This window comes from Lutra lutra, chromosome 3, assembly GCF_902655055.1.
Source record: "Lutra lutra chromosome 3, mLutLut1.2, whole genome shotgun sequence".
Taxonomy (NCBI): Eukaryota; Metazoa; Chordata; class Mammalia; order Carnivora; family Mustelidae; genus Lutra; species Lutra lutra.
The window spans coordinates 147905319-147924666 of NC_062280.1; the positions used below are offsets into that span (position 1 = coordinate 147905319).

Genomic DNA, 19348 nt, shown 5'->3' on the forward strand with positions numbered 1-19348 from the left:
TAGTAGCTTACAACCTATGAACCTAGTTTGAGCCCCTACATTCAATATATGCATGCAACACCTATAAAGCCATTAATTTGTGAATATATATAGTCTCCTATCTTTTGGATCCTGTTGTGATTTTTAGAAATATAAGTTTATATCCTCTTTTAGTTATTAGGTATTTTCTAGAACAGTGGAAGCTGAAAGTACAACTACTAACCTGCAGAATCCCATAAAGGGTAAAAATAGAAAAAGAAAAAGAAACAAAAACAAAAACGAAAAAAAAAAACCACATGTAGAATCCCTAAATCTGGGGATGATGAAAAGGGAGTCCTCAAAAAATAAATAAATAAAAATTAAAGAACCACTGCTTTAAAAACAAAACAAAAATTAAAAAAAAAAAAACAAAAACAAAAACCCAAACCAAAACTCCACTGCTTTAGTGGCTCCGTTATATAATTTCCACATATAAAAAATTCTTGTGATTTCCTATTAATATATTGTAAATCTTGATCTCCTAATCAGAATTGTAGAGATCTCTCTCCTGTGTTTGCCTCTGTGAAACCAGAAGTCCGCTTTTGTCCCAGGGCTTGGCGGCCAGTCTGTGCACAAAATACAACTCCCAGGATTCCCCGGGAGGAGCTCCCGGAAGTTGTAGTTCATTCTACTTTCCGCTACCGCCCACCCTACCTATCTTGTGGGAACCCGCGCCCTGGGCTCCGGCTCCGGATGAGTACCGCCCGTAGTCATCTCTTGGGATTTTCTTTATTGCCTTGAATTTTTATTTATTTTTCTTTCTCGATTTGTCATTTTTCTCTCGGGTTTCCCCTGTTAGCTGTTACGCACGCCCAAGGACGACTGTTCAAGAGAAGCTGAGAGCAAGCGTTAACCCGGAAGGAGTGACCCGGATGTGAAAGTGAGTCAGTGTTTGTCGGGCTGAAATGTAGCAGGTCACAGAAGGTTCCGGCTTCAGAAAGGAAAGCTGTCGTCCTTTCTTTTTCTTAGGTACTCACAATTATTTTTTTTCTCTTTTTTGATCTCAAAAAGTATTTTTCCACCTCCCCCCCCAATGTTGTCTCGATAGGATCACTCCTTATACTGAATGACAAAGTGTGGCTTACACGTGTTGTTCTGGCACAGGCTTAGTGTCACTTCTGACTGCCGACTCTGAGAATTGTTCCTAGAGTACTCGAGTAATGCTGCTCCTTGGGTGGGTGATGGAGGGACTGGCCGTGCTCAGGCATAGGTAACCCTAGCGAGTAAACGTCTTGGTTTAAGGGGAGGGGGGTGTGTTCTCTCTTAACATTGAGGTTCAAGACCTTAAGAGTTACTCATTCTGCTGTTTCGAGGGTGGACATTTTAGCTAAAAGTGTTGTAACAAAAATTTGTCATCCTTTTGTCCGTTTTTTCAAATGTACACACTTCTCTGATAGGCTTGAGACTAGGTGTAAAGACACGGGAACTTCTGCTGAAGGACTGTGACGTGTGGCTGTCGGGGATTGGCGCATTCTTCCACAGTCTTTTTCCAAATGTGCTTCAGATATTAAAGCTCATTAGCAGAATCCTGCAAAATCTGAATGTTTGGGAGACCACTCTGAATATTTTAGTTTATAGGAGATTATGATATTCAAGTTAGCTGATTTATAATGATCAAATGAGTTGATACATGAATGCACCTCCTAGCATAGTAGGAACACTGGAGACAATAAAGGTTGATTATCATAAAATTTTGACCCTCATTTCAACTTGGAACCTCAGAATTTTAGAAATGTCTATTAGGTGAAGAGCAGGAAATTAGTGTACACAGCCGGTTTCACCTAAGTTGTAATTTTTTAAAGTAACTATTTTTTCCTGATTGTGACAGTAATGCATGCTGTGTGTATAGAAAAATTTAAAACTCTGAAACGTAGAAAAAACAGAAAGCAAGCAAAAGGTATCCACAACTAGAGATCATCTTTTTAACATTTTGGTATGTTTCTTTTTTAGGTTTTTCTTACCTCCCCCCCCCCAAAAAAAGATTCTGTTTACTTACTTTCCTTGTATATCATATATCATAGAAAATTTTGAAAACTTAATTAAGATTATATTGTTTTCCATTCTGCTTTTTTCACTTAATACAAATATTGCCACTGTCCCTTCTTACCAGCCCTACTTTCTTTATCAGTTAATATCTGAAGTTTTCCTCCTTTAGGATCTTAGCTGAAAGGGAAGCACCCGATTGCAGAATTGAAAATGGAAAACACTGAGCTCTGAACAGGCAGACCGCATTCTAGTATGAACTCTGCCTCTCTCTGGCTAAGTAAATAATCATGATTAAGTAACTTGATTTCCTTGGACATCTGGATACCTAAAATTAAAGAATTAGACAAGAAAACATTAATATTTCCTTCGAGCTTTAGAAATCTATGTATATGTGAATCACCTAAAACTTGCATGATTATTTCATACCTTTCAAGTGCTTGTTCACATACTTAATTCCAGATCCTGGATACCTCCTAGAAAGTAGCTGATTTAACCCAGTCTGGTGATGTATTTATTAATTATGCTCCTACTCATTTGCCATCGTTAATTATATACATTGAGTGAATAGAAAACTGTGTTATCTTCATTTATTTTAATATGTTCTATTCAGAGGTATGAAGAATTATTTTCCTTTTATTGGTTACTGAATTTTCAGACTGAGTTTGGAGTTGGCTATGCCCATAAACTGAACAAGATTTCTTGAGGCTCCTTCCAGCTTTTGTATTTGTAGAGCTGATTTTTTTTTTCAGATTGTGTCTATTATATTTCAGATGCTGAGATGAATCGTCACCTGTGTGCTTGGCTTTTTAGACATTCATCTCTTAATGGTCCCCTCCAGTACCACCTCCATCCCCAATCTCATCAGTTTACGCAGATCCATCTTGATACAAGGCTGTGGATTTTTAGACAAAGCAGGAATCCCATTCTCCACCATCTGTTAAATAAGAATTGTCCCAGGAGATACTGTCATCAGTCCAAGATGCTGTGGAAGCATAAAGCACTACAGAAATATATGGAGGACCTGAACAAGGAGTACAGGATGCTTGACGACTGTTTGCAGCGTATGTCTGTGAATGAAGGGGACCAGAAGTCCCTGAGTCGAAGGCATGCTCAGTTGGCGCCACTTGCAGCCATTTACCAAGAAATTCAGGAGGCTGAGCAAGCAATTGAAGAATTAGATTCAATGTGTAAAAGTAGGTAAAAAATATGTGTGTGTAAACAATGTGATTGATTTTATAGGTTAAACCTTTATTGAACACAATCTTTTAAAAAGGCTCGAATGGCTGTACTCTGTACTTGGAGAAGACAGGATTCTACTCTGTGTGTTTGATGTATTTTGGCTACTAAAAATCAACTGTTAAGAGACTGAGCTCCTCGTGGTGCTTACCAAGAAGTTTTTAGCGTCTAGGTGACTGAATATTAACCTTTACAGAAGCTTTAATTTATTGAGCAGGCCTTTCCTGAGCACTGTCCTGCGTATGTAGCAGAGACACAAAAATGCAGTTTCTACCCCAGCAAAGGGCTTGTAGGGTCCAGGTATTATTTCATCATCCCAGAAAGAACCCTGCACCTTGTGGCCACTTGCCCCAATTCCCCCTTCCCTGCCAACCCGAGGCAAGAGCTCATTTATTTTCTAGATTTCCTTATTTCAGGCATTGTATATAAGTGGAGTCATATAATATGTCATTTGTGACTGGCTTCTTTCATTTAGCATAATATTTTCAAGTTTCATCTATGTTGTAGCATGTATTTGTACTTAATGTCTTTTTATTGTGGAACTGCATTCCATTGTATGGATCTACCACATTTTATTTTTATTTATCCATTCATCACTTACTGGATATTGAGTTGTTTCCACTTGTGGGTTGTAATGAACAGTGGCGCTACAATTGCCTATCATAACTCTGCATTCAACCTTTTGAGAAGTTACCAGACTGTTTTCCAAAGTGGCTGCACTATTTTTACCCCACACTTTTGATTCTAGCCATCCTAGTGGGTATAATGATACCTGATTGTGGCTTTGATTTGCATTTCCCTGATTAATGATGTTGAACATCTTCTCACATGGCTGTTGGCCTTTTGTATCTCATCTTTGGATAAATGACTGTTCAGATCCTTCGTTCATTTTTAAAATGAGTTATTTGTCCCGTTATTGAATTGTGAGACTTCTTTATATTATAGCCACAAATTCCTTATCAGATATATGATATGCAAAAGTTTTTTTCTATTCTATGGGTTATCTTTTGAAACAGCATAATTTTTTTTTTTTTTTAAAGATCCTATTCATTTATTTGACACAGAGAGACAGTGAGAGAGGGAACACAAGCAGAGGAAGTGGGAGGGGGAGAGGCAGACTTCCCGCCAAGCAGGGAGCCCGATGCGGGGCTCTATCCTAGGACCCTGGGATCATGACCCAAGCGGAAGGCAGACGATTAACTGACTGAGTCACCCAGGCGCCCCTAAGCTGCACAATTTTTAAATTTTGATGATGTCAAATTTATCTTTTTTTCTCTTGTTGCTTATGGTTTTGGTGTCATAGCTAAGAAATTGTTGTGTAACCCAAGGTTACAAAGAGTACATCTGTGTTTTCTTCTGAGAGTTCAATTTTTTAACTTTACATTTAATTCTTTGACCTATGTGAGAGATGTTTATTTTTAGTTTTGGTATTTCTTTTTTTTTTTTTTCAAAGATTTTATTTATTTATTTGACAGGGAGAGATCACAAGTAGATGGAGAGGCAGGCAGAGAGAGAGAGAGGGAAGCAGGCTTCTTGCTGAGCAGAGAGCCCGATGTGGGACTCGATCCCAGGACCCTGAGATCATGACCTGAGCCGAAGGCAGCGGCTTAACCCACTGAGCCACCCAGGCGCCCCTAGTTTTGGTATTTCTTAATATTGCTTATTGCCTTAACATTTTTTCTCATATGAAAATTATCAAAATGTACTGAAGTTGAGAGAAAGGCGCAGTGGACTAACCTGGGATTCAACACTTATCCAGATAGTACTACAGGCTTTTAGTTTCTAAACTTCTGTGCTCCATCCTGTTCCATTAAGTGTTAGAGATGTTAAACGATGTCAAGGCCAGTCACAGTTATAACTGTAAAGTCCTGTATTTTCTGTCGTCTGTTGGTGGTACCATGAGTCTCTCACTATGTTTATGAGGATTTCTTTTTTTTTTTTTTTTTTTTACTCTTTGCATTATTATGCCACTCAAATTTGCAATCCATTAGTTTGGGGAAGGTTCTTTGCATATAATAGGATTTTACTAAATGCTTCTAAATTGAATTGACATAATCTCTTTCAGCCTTGATTGTATCACCATTATACAATGGTGTATACATTGTATCACCAGTATTACTGAGATTGGATTGGATTGTTTCCAAAGTCTCTCCTAGGTCTAAAGTCCTGCTATTCTGTAATAACAGTGATAAAAGTGACATTTACTGTCCTACCATGTGCCAGACACTAAGCTAAGTATTTTGTAAATATTATCTCATTTGAGTATTTATAATAATTTATGAGATAGGAATTATTATTAATGTCCCCATTTTATAGATGAAGAAACTGAGAGCTTAAAATGTCAGAGGTCACTCAGCCAATAAGGCAAGGAGCAAGGATTTGGACTCAGTGAGATTCCACAGCCTGTCTTATCCACTGCATGAGTCCAGTTCCAATAGAGTCTGCCTCTGCCTCTGTAGTGTACCCTTAGTCCCCTTCTATTCTTTCTGCTAATTTATATCTTTATTATAGCTCATGCTGGATAATTACAATACATTCTTAACTTTTTGTGCCACTTCCAGGCTTTCCCAGTCCAAGTACAACCTTAATTAGATTACTCCCCTGCTCAAAATTTTCAGTAGCTCCTGTTGCCTATAAATATAAATTTCTCGATTTGGTATTTAAGAGCCTTTGCAGAAGGGCCCGTGGGTGGCTCAGTCAGTTAAGCATCTGCCTTCAGATCAGGTCATGATCCCAGGGTCCTGGGATGGAGTCTGGTTTGCTCTCTCCCTGGTGCCCCTCTCCAAACCTCACTTGTGCTGTCTCTCTCTCTCATAAATTAAAAAAAAAAAAATTCTTAAAAAAAAAAAAAAAAGGAGCTTCTGAAAACTGACACCAGCCTCTCTGTATAGTGTATTAATTCCCTTTGCATATGCAAACCTTCCAAGAAAAATAGATAACTTGCTGTTCCCTGAATATACACATCATCCCATTTCTGTCTTTGCACAAATTGTTACCCACCAATTTTACCTTGTTAAAATTCATTTCACTTAAAAGTATGGCTTGGAAATCATACTTTGGCTTCAGTCCCCTCTATAAAACAAAAATGTTATCTTTCTCTGTTTTGAATTTTGATCCTTTATGTAATTGTCTTAATTTCTGCCCCTTCCCTCGTTATCTGTTTCTCAAAGACAGAGCCTGTGTCTTACTCATTTTTATATTTCCTGCAACACTGAACATAGGATATAATAGACTCTCAAATCTTTCTTGATATAATGAAACTGAGTTAGGTTAGATTTCTGACATCAGAAAAATAATAAGAGGCCACAAAAATAATTTTATGTGACTGCATATCAGGTTTTTCTGATATCTTTGACACAGTAGGTACCTATATGGAGTAATGTCAGCCTAGTGTCCATTTGTGGCATAAGTACATGATATGGGGCCACTAGTGATATTACAATTCTGCAACAGATGATCCGTAATTAGAATTTAGTTCAGAGGACATCTATCCAGGAAGCCTTCCTCAAGTGCTAAGGTCTGGGTTAGACCCCCTCCTTTGTGCCTCCATGGCACTGTCCTATCCCATACTGTACTCATGTGTACATGTCCTATTTCCCACCAGACTGAGCGACTTAAGGCCTGGAACCACATTTTATTCATCCCTGTGTCCCCAGCAACTAGCAGAGTATCTGGTGCATAATAAGTGTTAGATGTTGAAGGTATGAATGAGGAATAGAGTCCCACCAGGTGTTAATGACTTCCATGACCAGGGAAGAAGTTTCAAGAGCCTTCTCTGTTTTATAATTAGGACTTTTCATTTCTGTTTTCTTCTTTGCTATTAAGAATCAAACATTTCTACATCAGCTGGCAAGCATCACCATTAACAAATGAAGTCTAGGTATCCAGAGCAATGGAGTCAAAGGTTGTAAGATCTACTATTTCTCATTGTTAGCTTTTTTGTTGGGAGTTCCGGGATTTAACTTTCTCTCTTGAAATGATGTGAAAAGGACAATTGTTTCCATAAAACAGAAGTTACAAAGATGTTTCATTTGACTTACATGGTGCTTTTAAAAAGTGTTCACTAGGTATAAACATTTCAGGAGATTTCAAAATTCTAAGAGTTCTTATTTCTGACTTTGGGGGGAAGAAAATGGAGGCTTCAGCCCTCCCGGATTACACCACGGTGTGCTGAGTAGTGGCTGTTACCTTTAAGACAAGATGTGGTCACTCCAGTTTACTCCAAAACTTACCTTAATTGGGTTTATATTTAATTAACCAGTCCTTTTTCAGACTTGTTTTATTAATCATTGATTTCTGTATTTAGTTTTAGACATTCAAATCATAAACTTTTAGGCAATGATCATACTTCCTTACACACTGAGTTTTTTTAGACGTGCTTCACAAGTACTTATTAGTTAATTAATATTTTCCAACTATTCTGACCTTTTGTATAATCCCTCCTTCACAACTGAAATAAAATTTATAAACAGAAATTAGCTAGCTATTTAAGAGTTTTCCTGTATTTAAAAACATAATTTTTGTTGATGGTTTGTAGGTCTAAATAAACAAGATGAAAAGCAGTTACAAGAACTCGCATTGGAAGAGAGGGAAACCATCGCTCAAAAAATCCATATGTTATACAGTGAGGTATGTTTTAGGAGGTAAACTCCTCAATTGTGTTACTATAAAAGAATACTGTTTTACGAGGCTGTACTTTGGTGTTCAAAGTACTTTCCAAACACCAGTTTATTAAACCTTCTGTTATGGTGAATGAGTAAGCTGGGTTTAGTACTGTAATTTGCTACAGAATGAAATTGAACTGATTGGGATGCCAGAGAATAAAACATCATCTCCCCCCCTCACCTCCACTAGCAATTATGTTCCAAAGCTGTTAACTTGCCAGCCAAGGTGGCAGATGCTGGTAAAGAAACTTAGTTCACCAAGAGGAAGAATCGGGTTTTTAAGCCTTAGAAAAGGGGAGTGGTACATAGTGATTGTGTTAATTAAGGATCGAAAATTTGCTTTCTGTATAGAGTGGAGTGAATCCAAAGGTACAGACACAGTTGGTTCATACCAAGTCTTTAGCTCCTTGTAGTTCAATGGATGATTTGTCTAAAAGACAATGAAAACTACAGGGCTATATATCATCTGTAGTTTCTTCCTTCCCTCTGTCCTGTTTGCCCTTGTCCTGCCTTTGGTCCCCCTACTCTGGAACTCCATAGAGGGGAATGAGATAGAGGTATCAGTTACTGTTATCACTGATTTAACCAGCAAGTCAAAGGCAGAAAGGCTGTCACTTTTGGTCTGATATTCCCTCTCACAGATTACCATTTCTAACAGAGATGGAGTATTTCAAAAATTGGCAGTAGGGAGAGTCATGGCCTGTAGGTAGTTTGATTTGAAAAATTTTTCACTAATAAATAAAAAATAAAATTGCATCCCTTTTCTTCTCTGGAAGGAAGCTAGTTACTTTATTAGGAAGCCCCTTGTTTTCTTGTCACAGCTCAGAAACTATTTCAGCCTTATCCTGGGAGTCCTCAATATATTCTCTAAGCAGAACAGCTCTACTGAGAACAGAGGGCACGACCTGGGGCCAACTGTCATCTGTGGCAGGAGAAAATACACAATCATGTGTAAAGAGGCCTCATTTTCTCCAAGTGAAGACTTTTCAAAGCTTCACATCATTCATTAGATGAAAGAAGCTGCTGTTGAGAGCTAATAAGAGGCAAAATCTGAAAAAAATTGAATGGAACACTCGGACTTTGATCTAAACTTGGGCATTTTAGAAAATTAAGATAATCTGATAGCATTGTGGAGAATACCCTGACAAGTAACTCCATTGTTAGCATGAATTGATCACTTATTTTTTGTTTGTTTGTTTTGAATAGATTTTTTAGTTTTTTGATCACTTATTTTAGGTCTAATGCAGTCTACTTATTGTAGCATTTAATGACTAGACCTCATTGGGATACTATATAATTTTCTTAATCACTGACTTTTTTTTAATGTTAGGTCTTTTCTCTAAAATCAAGCAATAGTATAATCGTGGAAAATATACATACAAATGCTGATCTTTTTTTCCTTTTTCAGCTTTTCCAGAGTCTAGTGCCAAAGGAGAAATATGACAAAAATGATGTTATTTTAGAGGTGACATCTGGAAGAACTACTGGAGGTCAGTTAAATAATTTTATTGTAAATGATCTTAAAAAACACTTAAATTTTACCTTGGTTTGATACTGTAGAACTTTAACAGTCCAGTAGATGTGTTTCACTATGGAAACAGTTACTCCTTGTTTCCCAGGGGGCCTGTACCTAAGAATGGCTCTCTTTAAAACAATCTGTGCTGACTGAATATTTTTTGTTTTTTTTTTTTAGGTGATATCTGCCAACAGTTTACTCGTGAAATATTTGATATGTACCAGAATTATTCAAACTATAAAAACTGGAAATTTGAACTCCTGAATTATACACCAGCTGATTATGGTAGGGATATTTGAGGGTTTAGTCCATAGATGATGCTGAGAATTATTTTATCTCTGATCTTGATTAGAACTATGTTGTCCTATTTTTTAAAAAGATTCTATTTATCTATTTTTGCAAGAGAGAGAGCACACATGAGTTGGGGGCGGGCAGAGGGAGAAGCAAACTCCCCGCTATGCAGGTAGCCCAATGTGGGACACGATCCCAGGAACTTGGTATCATGATCTGAGCTGAAACCAAGAGTTGGACACTAAAGTGAGTCACCTACGCACCTCAAGTCCTTAAACTTTTAAATACTTAGTTATGTTAAATCAGAACATCTGATAGTATCTTTGTTCCTCATTCTTTTAAGCCATATGAAAGTTTGTTTCTTCTTGCTTATATATTGATACCCAATAATAAAGTAGGGAAAGGGGATTAAAGTAAGTTAAACAATAGAGAAAAATGAAAGCTAGTATCTAGAATAAGTAAGTTGTGCTTGGTATTTTTTTTTATTTTTTTATCTTTTTAAAGATTTTATGTATTAGTTGACAGAGTACAAGCAGGAAGAGCAGCAAGCAGAGGGAGAGGAAGAAGCAGGCTCCCCACTGTGCAGAGAGCCTGATGTAGGACTTGATCCCAGGATCCTGAGATTACAACCTGAGCCAAAGGCAGATGCTTAACCAATTGAGCCACCCGGCATCCCTTGGTACAGGTTTTAAATATGGCGACTGGTCAAGGAGAGGGAATTGAGAGAAGAGGGAAGAGAAAACCAGAGCAACCACATGGTGGTGGGAAAGATCTTGGTGTGTGTAGGGCAATGTTAGGAAGCTAGTCTACCCAGAGCATATCTGTGACAGGAAGACATAGTAAAGGTGAAAGATACATATGATCAGAAGAGAAACCAGAGTATGTGAAGACATAGGAAATGAGTTCCAGGGGGTAGAGTTTGAACAGCCTCAAAAGCAGAACAGGCCTTGATTGTTAGAGAGTAACAACCTGTTGAAAATTTTATCAGTAAGCGTATGATCTGGGGGCAACTGGTTGCTGCTGTCGGTTAAGCCTCCAGCTCTTGGTTTCAGCTCAGGTCATGACCTCAGGGTTGTGAGCTTGAGCTCCATGTCCAGCTCTGTGCTCAGTGTGGAGTCTGCTTCAGACTCTCTCTCCCTCTGCTTTCCCACGTCCTGCTCCCTTGCTCGCTCTCAAATAAATAAATAAATCTTTAAAAAAAAAAAAAGGCACATGATTTGGTAAATACATATCTTAGGGAGATTATTAGATAGCATTGTGCGGGATGGACCAAGAGGTTCGATTTAAGGCAAAGTGCAGAGCGGTTGCTAGAGCAATCCAGGTGTGACTAAGACTTAGACCTGGCATAGACCTTGGCAGACCTTCACAGGAAGAGCGGACAAAAGACGGGCCAGCGCTTGCTCCTGTGTCCTGCATACACTGTAGGTGATCTGATCCTCACGGCCGTGAGATAGGTAGTATCAGTCCCATTTTACAGATGAGGAGCTGGGTTTAGAGAATAAGTGACTGATCCAAGACCACACAGTACATAATGGCAGTCCTGGGATTGAACTTAGGTTTGTCAGATCCAGAACCATACTACATCCTAGTAGTCTGTTCTAATGCAAACAAGATGAGCCACGGGGATCCTGATCTTCCTAGCCAGAAAGACTGTGATATTCGTTCAAGTTGGAGAGCAGAGCCCATACGGGAAGAAAAATGATAAGTTGTTTTTGAATGACTAACTCTGTGGTTATTGTGAACACCCATTTAGAAATATCCAGTAAATGGTGAAGTTGTGTCAGCAGAGCTTTGGTGAGAGAACAGAATGAATGAGAGAGATTCAGTAGCCCTTAGCACAAAGGTGGTATCTGACACAGAGATTATGTGAGGGAGAGGCTAGGGAGAAGGAATATTCAGGGCGCCAAATCCTACGTAATGGCCACATTGAGAAAGATTGACTCTTGGCAAAAGAAAGAGAGGAGTGAGGTAAGCAGGAGAAGGACGAGTACAGTATAATAGTATGGAAGCTAGAGATGGGAGAGTTTCAACTTTCAGGAAGCTTTCAGGAACAGCAGCATTTTGGGACATCTGGCTGGCCCAGCTGATAGAGAATGTGACTTCATCTTGGGGCTGTAGGTTTGAGCCCCACTTTGGGTGTGGAGCTTACTTAAAAAAAAAAAAAGTCTTTAGAAATACAGCATTATGAAAGAGAGAATGGTGGCAAATGTCAGCAGTGACCTCTCTCAGATATTTTGAATCCAGCTTTTAAGAATGAAGGATGAGCTCAGTAATAACAGGAAGAGTGATTTGGTTCCAGGGACGCAGAGCAGCCTGAACAATCCCTAGACAGTGGTTGGGAGACCTTTCTTTTAGATAGACTAGCTTAGTGGCAAAATAAAATAAAGGTACTTTAAGAAGTAAAAAGAGCAGGAGACACACCAGATGGCTGGGTTGGTTGAGCATCCGACTCTCAATCTCAGCTCAGGTCTTGATCTCAGGGTTGTGAGTTCAAGCCCTGCATTGGGCAATACAAACTGGGCATGGAGCCTACTTAAAAAATAATAAAAAAAACTTTTTTAATTAAAAAAAAAAATCTAAAGGACTATTTTTTTAAGGAAGGGAAACTTTAAATATTTTACTCTAAAGACTAGGAGGGAGACCTGGATGGCTGGGTCAGTTTAGCATCTGCCTTTGGCTCAGGCCCTGAGCTCAGGACATGATCCCTGGGTCCTAGGATTGAGTCCCATATCCGGTTCCTGCTCAGCGGGGAGCCTGCTTCTCCTTCTACCTGCTGCTCCCGGTATTTGTGCTCATGCTCTCTCTCTCTCTCTCTCTCTCTGATAAATAAAGAAAGAAAGATTAGGAGTAAACCTCTACTCATTAAAATTAGAAAATAATATATAAAAATTGATCTATTTGTAATCAGGAGAAGAAAAATGTGTGAATAGGAGGACTAACATAGAGAAGGGTTGAGAAACACCTTTCTTATAAAATATGCTTACTATGTGTACATGTGTATATACATGTGTATATGTGTATGTGTATATATAAAATATATATTATTTATAATATTAATTAATTATTAATTATTAATTATATTATTAATATTATTTAATTATTATATAGTATTATATTTATTTATATATATATAAAATATATGTGTATATATTTTAATGTTTAATTGAAACGGAGAGGAACTCGAATTCATACAGCACTAAAAGCTAAGGTTGAAAAGAAACATACTTTCAGGCAAAAATTCACGCATCAGGTGACTTAGAGCCTTGTAATTTTGCGGTTGGAGGTACAGATAGGGACAGTACTCAAGTATTCCATGAATAGTCCAAGCTAAATGATTACAGGATGGTTTTTGTGGCAGCAGGGGAGGGCGATAGCTCTGGGTATGTAGTGTAGGTCTGACGCTTTGTTATTCTGGGTACCTGGCATCTGACAAATTGAAATCTCTTCCAAGTTAAAGGGATTCTATGAAATGTTCTGTTATCTCTTTCCTCCCAACAGATTAATGTTTATAATTGCATCTTGTTATTTTCTGCTTGCTAGTTAAATTCAGGGAGAGGTCACTTCAGGTAATACAATGGTTAGTTCTACGTGTCCAGAAGACGTACTTCTTACCATGAGTGTGAGAAATAAATTTGTAAGGGGAACCCTGGCATCCTTGAAGGGCTCTGTGATGGCTCTTCTCTGTGGGCCAGACTCAACGGTAGGAGCTCTGGTAACTAAACTGGGAAACCTAAGTGTACTGGAAGTCATTAGATTTCAGGATGGCAGGGGTCAAGGGTAGCAGTCCACAGCCAAAGGCCAGATGAGTGTGGTTACTGTCACGGACGTCAGAGCCAAGGCAGCAATCGGAGTTGTCTGACTTGTGCAGCCCTGTGGCATTTGCTAGTTGATCATGGTGTCCCTAGAAGTAAAAGAGTTAGGAAGACTAGTAAATTCTCACTTACCTGTATGAGCAGAAAAGTTTTAGATCAAGTGAACAAAAATGTAACTTTAATCATAAAAACAAGCCATGGCCCCTCAGTCAGTTCTCAGACTTGAGCCAGTGGATAGGCCCAAACCCCTTGAATAAAGAGGGGGTGGGGTTCCCTTGAGGAAGGACCCCCATATATTACCAAGTATTTATGCTGTTGACCCTTCTCCCATCCTCCTCCCAAAAGGGGTCTGTCGCCTTTTCCCAGGGTAACTATGCCTTAGAGAAATGGAAATAACCAGACTTTGCAGGGACTACTGGACACTGGCTCTGAACTGATGCTAATTCTGGGAAACCCAGAACATCTCTATGGCCATCCATTAGAGAAGGAGCTTGTGGAGTCACGTGATGAATAGACTTTTAGCTCAGGTCCCGCTCTCAGTGGGCCCAGCAGACTCTCAAACCCATCCTGTGGTGTTTTCCCCAGTTCTGGGTATATAATTGGTAGATACACTGAGCAGCTAGCAGAATTCCCATCTTCTTTTCTGATCTGTGGAAGGAGAACTGTTAATGGTGGTAAAGGCCAAATAGAAGCCACTAGAACTGTCTCTGCCTGGGAAAATAGTAAACCAGAAGCAACATTGCCTTCCCGGAGAGGTTGCAGAGATAAATGCCACCATCAAGGACTTGGAAAGTGCAAAGTTAGTGATTCCTGCCACATCCCCATTCAGCTTGTTTCTTTGGCCTAGAAAGACAGTAGATGGAGCTCAGTGAATGACAGTGGGTTACTATTAGCTCAGCCAACCAGTGATTCTCATTACAGCTGCTGTACCAGATGTGGTTTCATTGCTTGAGCTATTCACACCCCCTGGCACCCGGTGTGCAGCTGTTGATCTGACAAATGCTTTTTCCCTCCATACCCATCCATGAGGACCACCAAAGGCAGTTTTCTCTGAGCCGGCAAGGCCAGCAGTGCACCTCGCTGTCCTCTACCTCAGAGGTCTATCAGCTCTCCTGCCCTACATCTTAATTTCCATTTACAGGGATCTTTTTTTTAAAAGATTTTATTTATTTATTTGACAGAGAGAGATCACAAGTAGACAGAGAGGCAGGCAGAGAGAGAGAGAGAAGCAGGCTCCCTGCTGACCAGAGAGCCCGATGCGGGACTCGATCCCAGGACCCTGAGATCATGACCTGAGCCAAAGGCAGCGGCTCAATCCCCTGAGCCACCCAGGCGCCCCCCATTTACAGGGATCTTGATCGTCATTCTCTCCCACATTGTCTTGAACTGGTCCAGGAGAGCCAATGATACAGTTCCAGTCACTACTGATACTTACAGACGGTAAATATCAACACTGCTGAGTACGCTGCGAGTGTTTATCTCAGTTATTCCTCACAATAGCCCCTTCGAGGGAGGGAGGTTGAGTTCAGGCTGTGTCATATGCTTACACAGGACTTGAAGCACGACTCTGGTGATCTGCAGCATGAATGGCCTCTCATTCAGGTGCGCGGTACTGTGATGCGAGCTGTAATTACCATTTACAGAAAAGGAAACTGAGGCATGAACAACTGAAGTTACTTGCCTGTGGACACACAACTAGGAGGAAGAGCTTAAATTTGAACCTAGGCGACCCAAGATTGGCTCTAGTAATCTGTACAGTAAAGCAGCCCTCTCCTTTCAGGTCATATAAATTTAAAATATGTGCCCTGGACATGAAGTAGGTAAAGGGGGTGAGGGGAATAATTTTTAAAGTACAGAATGAGGGGCGCCTGGGTGGCTCAGTGGGTTGGGCCTCTGCTTTTGGTTCAGGTCATGGTCTCATGGTCCCAGGGTCCTGGGATCGAGCCCCGCATTGGGCTCTCTGGCCTGCTTCCCCCTCTCTGTCTGCCTGCCTCTCTGCCTACTTGTGATCTATCTCTCTGTGTCAAATAAATAAATAAATAAAATCTTTTTTTTTTTTTAAGATTTTATTTATTTATTTGACAGGCAGAGATCACAAGTAGGCAGAGAGGCAGGCAGAGAAAGAGAGGGGGAAGCAGGCTTCCTGCTGAGCAAAGAGCCTGATGCGGGGCTCAATCCCAGGACCCTGGGATCGTGACCTGAGCTGAAGGCAGGGGCTTTTACCCACTGAGCCACCCAGGTGCCCCTAAATAAAATATTAAAACAACAACAACAATGATTTCGAGGTGGAAAATTTTAATTGTTGTGGCCTCGCTCTGTCTCAGTTTTGAGGTATTTTTCAGAGTTGACCATCTTGACTATACCGAGTGTGAATGGTAAACAGTACATTTTTCCTATCACCTGACCACTAAATGCTTGTCATCTTCTTTATCCGGCGTTCAAGAAGATAAACAGTAACCTGTTCCACCGCTGGAGGAAGACTGGCTATTTTGGACTTACTTTTTTTTTTTAAGATTTTATTATTTGACAGAGAGGGAGAAAGCACAAGCGTGGGGGTGTGGTGTAGAGATAGAGGAAGAATAAGGCTCCCCACTGAGCAGGGAGCCCAACATGGGGCTCGATACCAGGATGCTGGGATCTTGACCTGAGCTGAAGGCAGACTCTTAACCATCTGAGCCACCCAGGCACCGCTGTGTGGGACTTACTAAAAGACAGGTCTCTGATAAGGTACCTTCCTTTGGCATTTTGTATGGTAATTTAAAACTATGCCCAATTTTTATCCACCATGCTGACTTTATTTATTTATTTTTTTCTCAAAGATTGATTTATTGAGAGGGAGAGAGAACAAGTATATGTGAGTGGGATGCGGGGCAGAGAGAGAGAGAAGTAGACTGCCCGCTGAGCTCAGGGCCAGAGCTCATGACCCATGAGATCATGACCTGAGTGAAACCAAGAATCAGACACCCAACTGACTGAGCCATCCTGGTACCCCACCAGGCTGACTTTAGAAACTGAGTGGGCTAGATCTGACATTGTAGCACTGAGTCTTCATTAGAAGCATATTAGGAACGTGGCAGCAGCAGTAGCAGCATAGTTAAGGAAAGGAAATTTGAGTTAAGGATTTTATAAGCAACGAAACTAACTTACAAGTATAAGGATACAAACTTAACAATATGCAAGAACTCAAGAAACACTTTCCCCATGGTCCCTTTCTGAGGAATCTGTTAGAAAACAGGACTTTAGATAGCTAAAATATGAACTTTTGGCATAGGGATAGGGGTGAGCATCAGATATGTGGCTACCCGTAGAACTAAGTCTGTATGGGTGCGTGGGTGGCTCAGGCAGTTAAGTGTCTGACTTTGGCTCAGGTCATGATCCCTGGGGTCCTGGTTTTAAATCCCACATTGGGCTCCTTGCTTAGCAGGGAGTTTCTTCTCCTTCTGCCTCACCCTTCCACCTGTGCTTAGGTGCGCACTCTCTCTCTCTCTCTCTCTCTCTCTAATGAACAAACAAAATCTTTTTTTTTTTTTTAAGATTTTATTTATTTATTTGTCATAGAGAGAGAAGCGAGAGTGAGCACAGGCAGACAGAGTGGCAGGCAGAGGCAGAGGGAGAAGCAGGCTCCCTGCCAAGCAAGGAGCCCGATGTGGGACTCGATCCCAGGACGCTGGGATCGTGACCTGAGCCGAAGGCAGCTGCTTAACCAACTGAGCCACCCAGGCATCCCTGAACAAACAAAATCTTAAAAAAAAAAAAAAAAAAGACCTAGGTCTATTTGAGGAGAAGGAGGGAAGAATACACTATATAACCACTGTAAGATCTGACAGTATAGAGTACAGCCATTTGAAAAATGGGGGAAGAACAGGAAGAGCATATGCAAAAAAGTCTTAATGTTTTTAGTAATCATGTTGTGGCAGAACTCGCATTGTTACTCTGAGACTGTTATATGTGTACTGTGGAATAAAGTAGATGAGTAGTTAGGAGATATTCTAATTGTAGTATCTTCTCTGTCGTTGAGAACCAGATTCTTGGTATAGAAGACAAGAGTGATAGAGAAGAGGCTGTCATCTTGAATTTACACTGGAAATATCAGTAGTCAAGAACTCCACATGGTCTGAGATTTTACCCCACTTGCAAGCCAACAAGTTAGCATGCCACACTTTCATGGGTCAGAGGTGGAGGATGGTTTATTACTCACAGAAACAGTAACCAGAATATCAACATTTTTGTGCTGGTTCCATGAGCCTCAGGTCCTACAAGGTGACTCGAAGGCCAGATGATACCTGCCTCTGCGGTAGGTTTCATTATACAAGAGGAATTTCGAGCTAAGTGATCTAAATTTTTTTTTTCTTCAAGACTTATTTATTTTAAAGAGAGAGCACTTGAGCAGGGGAAGAGGCAAAAAAAAAAAAAAAAAAAGAAAAGAAAAAATTAAGTATTATTTCTTTCTGAAAGGAACCAAGACTTCTTGGGGAGATCACTGATTTCAGGTCTGGAGCAAGAATAGTTCAGGATAATCCTGGAATATTTTGTTATACCGTAATAAGAGGTGTGTCAAAAAGAACTCAGAAATTAACTTGAAGAGGCTCCTGCTGGCCAAAGATGGATATGTTGAACTTTAATCATAATAATTGCAATTGGTTTAAACATGCTAGTGTATTCAGATCCTTGAATTCATAATGATATTTTAAAAATAGTCATCTGCAGATGATGAATCCTAACTCATATTGCAAAACACAGATATTGGTAAAATGGGTAAAGGAACAGAATCAAGCATTTATCCTGCCTTAACTGCCTTATCCTGCTATAACTCTAGCACAGGGTAATCAACTAGTAGACAAGGGGAAATGTCCTTTATCAATGTATTTTAGCTACTAATACCTGACAAAGAAATTACAGAATTAGACTATCACTATTTTATAACCCATGATACATTAAACATCAAAGGCTCTCACGACCATAAAAAGAAAGAAAACAGTCATAATGTGCCTCCTGTAGTCCTGCCAAGGAGCTCAAGCTGGTGTCTCATCCGGTCTCTGGATCCATCTGCCAAATTGTAGCCAGAACAGAGGGCGGAAGATAGGTGAATTAATTGTACCAAGAGTATGCAGTTGGCAAATTCATTCTGTGGGAAATTTTACAGGTGAACGTCCACGTTCCTCAGGAGATAAGTTGGAAAGAACAAAAGAAGTAGGTGATGAGCGTATATAGATGAAGAGCTTTAAAAGGCATCAGACTTTAGGGGGCACCTGGTTGACTCTTGATATTGAGGTCATGAGTTCGAGCCCCACATTGGATGTAGAGATTACTACACAAAAATAAATAAATACACTTAAAGAGGACGTGAAACTTTTTTAAATGGACAAGACTAGACTGTAGCACATTTAGGTAATAAAATTGTAACAGGAATAAGTCAGGATCATAGTTACTTGTGAGAAAGGAGGGGATTGTAACTGGGAAGGGGCATATGAGAGAGCTTTTGGGTGACTGACAAAGTTCTTTTTCTTGATCTTGTGGTCACTAAACCATTTGATTCATGTGATTTTTTTTTATGTCTGTATGTTATTTTATAATAAAAGAGTTTTTTTAAAAAAATATGTCCAATAAGAAGAAACTAGCTTAGGCATTAAGATTTGGTGGGGGGAGGAGCTTATTGTCACACCACAGATGAGCAAGAGCTAAATTTCAATAGGCTCTTGAGAACTTGGGAGGACCTATAGAGTTTTCCATCATTATTAAATTGTTACATTTTTGAGCGTTCTTATATATAGATACCATATCAGCCTAAGGTTGCAGAGGGCAGTTCAATGTAGAAAATGTCCCAG

General features: G+C 39.8%; 1 protein-coding gene across 9 annotated transcripts in view; it reads left to right on the plus strand.

Moving 5' to 3' along the window:
• The first annotated feature begins 667 nt into the window (after positions 1–667).
• Positions 668–19348, plus strand: part of MTRF1 (mitochondrial translation release factor 1) — a 55759-nt gene continuing 37078 nt past the window's right edge. For 2 of the 9 annotated variants that reach the window (XM_047720050.1, XM_047720058.1), the window contains exons 1-5: positions 1006–1228; positions 2815–3197; positions 7778–7869; positions 9313–9394; positions 9598–9705. In XM_047720050.1, coding sequence (XP_047576006.1) covers positions 1179–1228; positions 2815–3197; positions 7778–7869; positions 9313–9394; positions 9598–9705 — 715 coding nt within the window. In that variant the 5' untranslated portion in view covers positions 1006–1178. The other 7 variants (XM_047720052.1, XM_047720055.1, XM_047720053.1 and 4 more) reach the window with 7 other exon arrangements.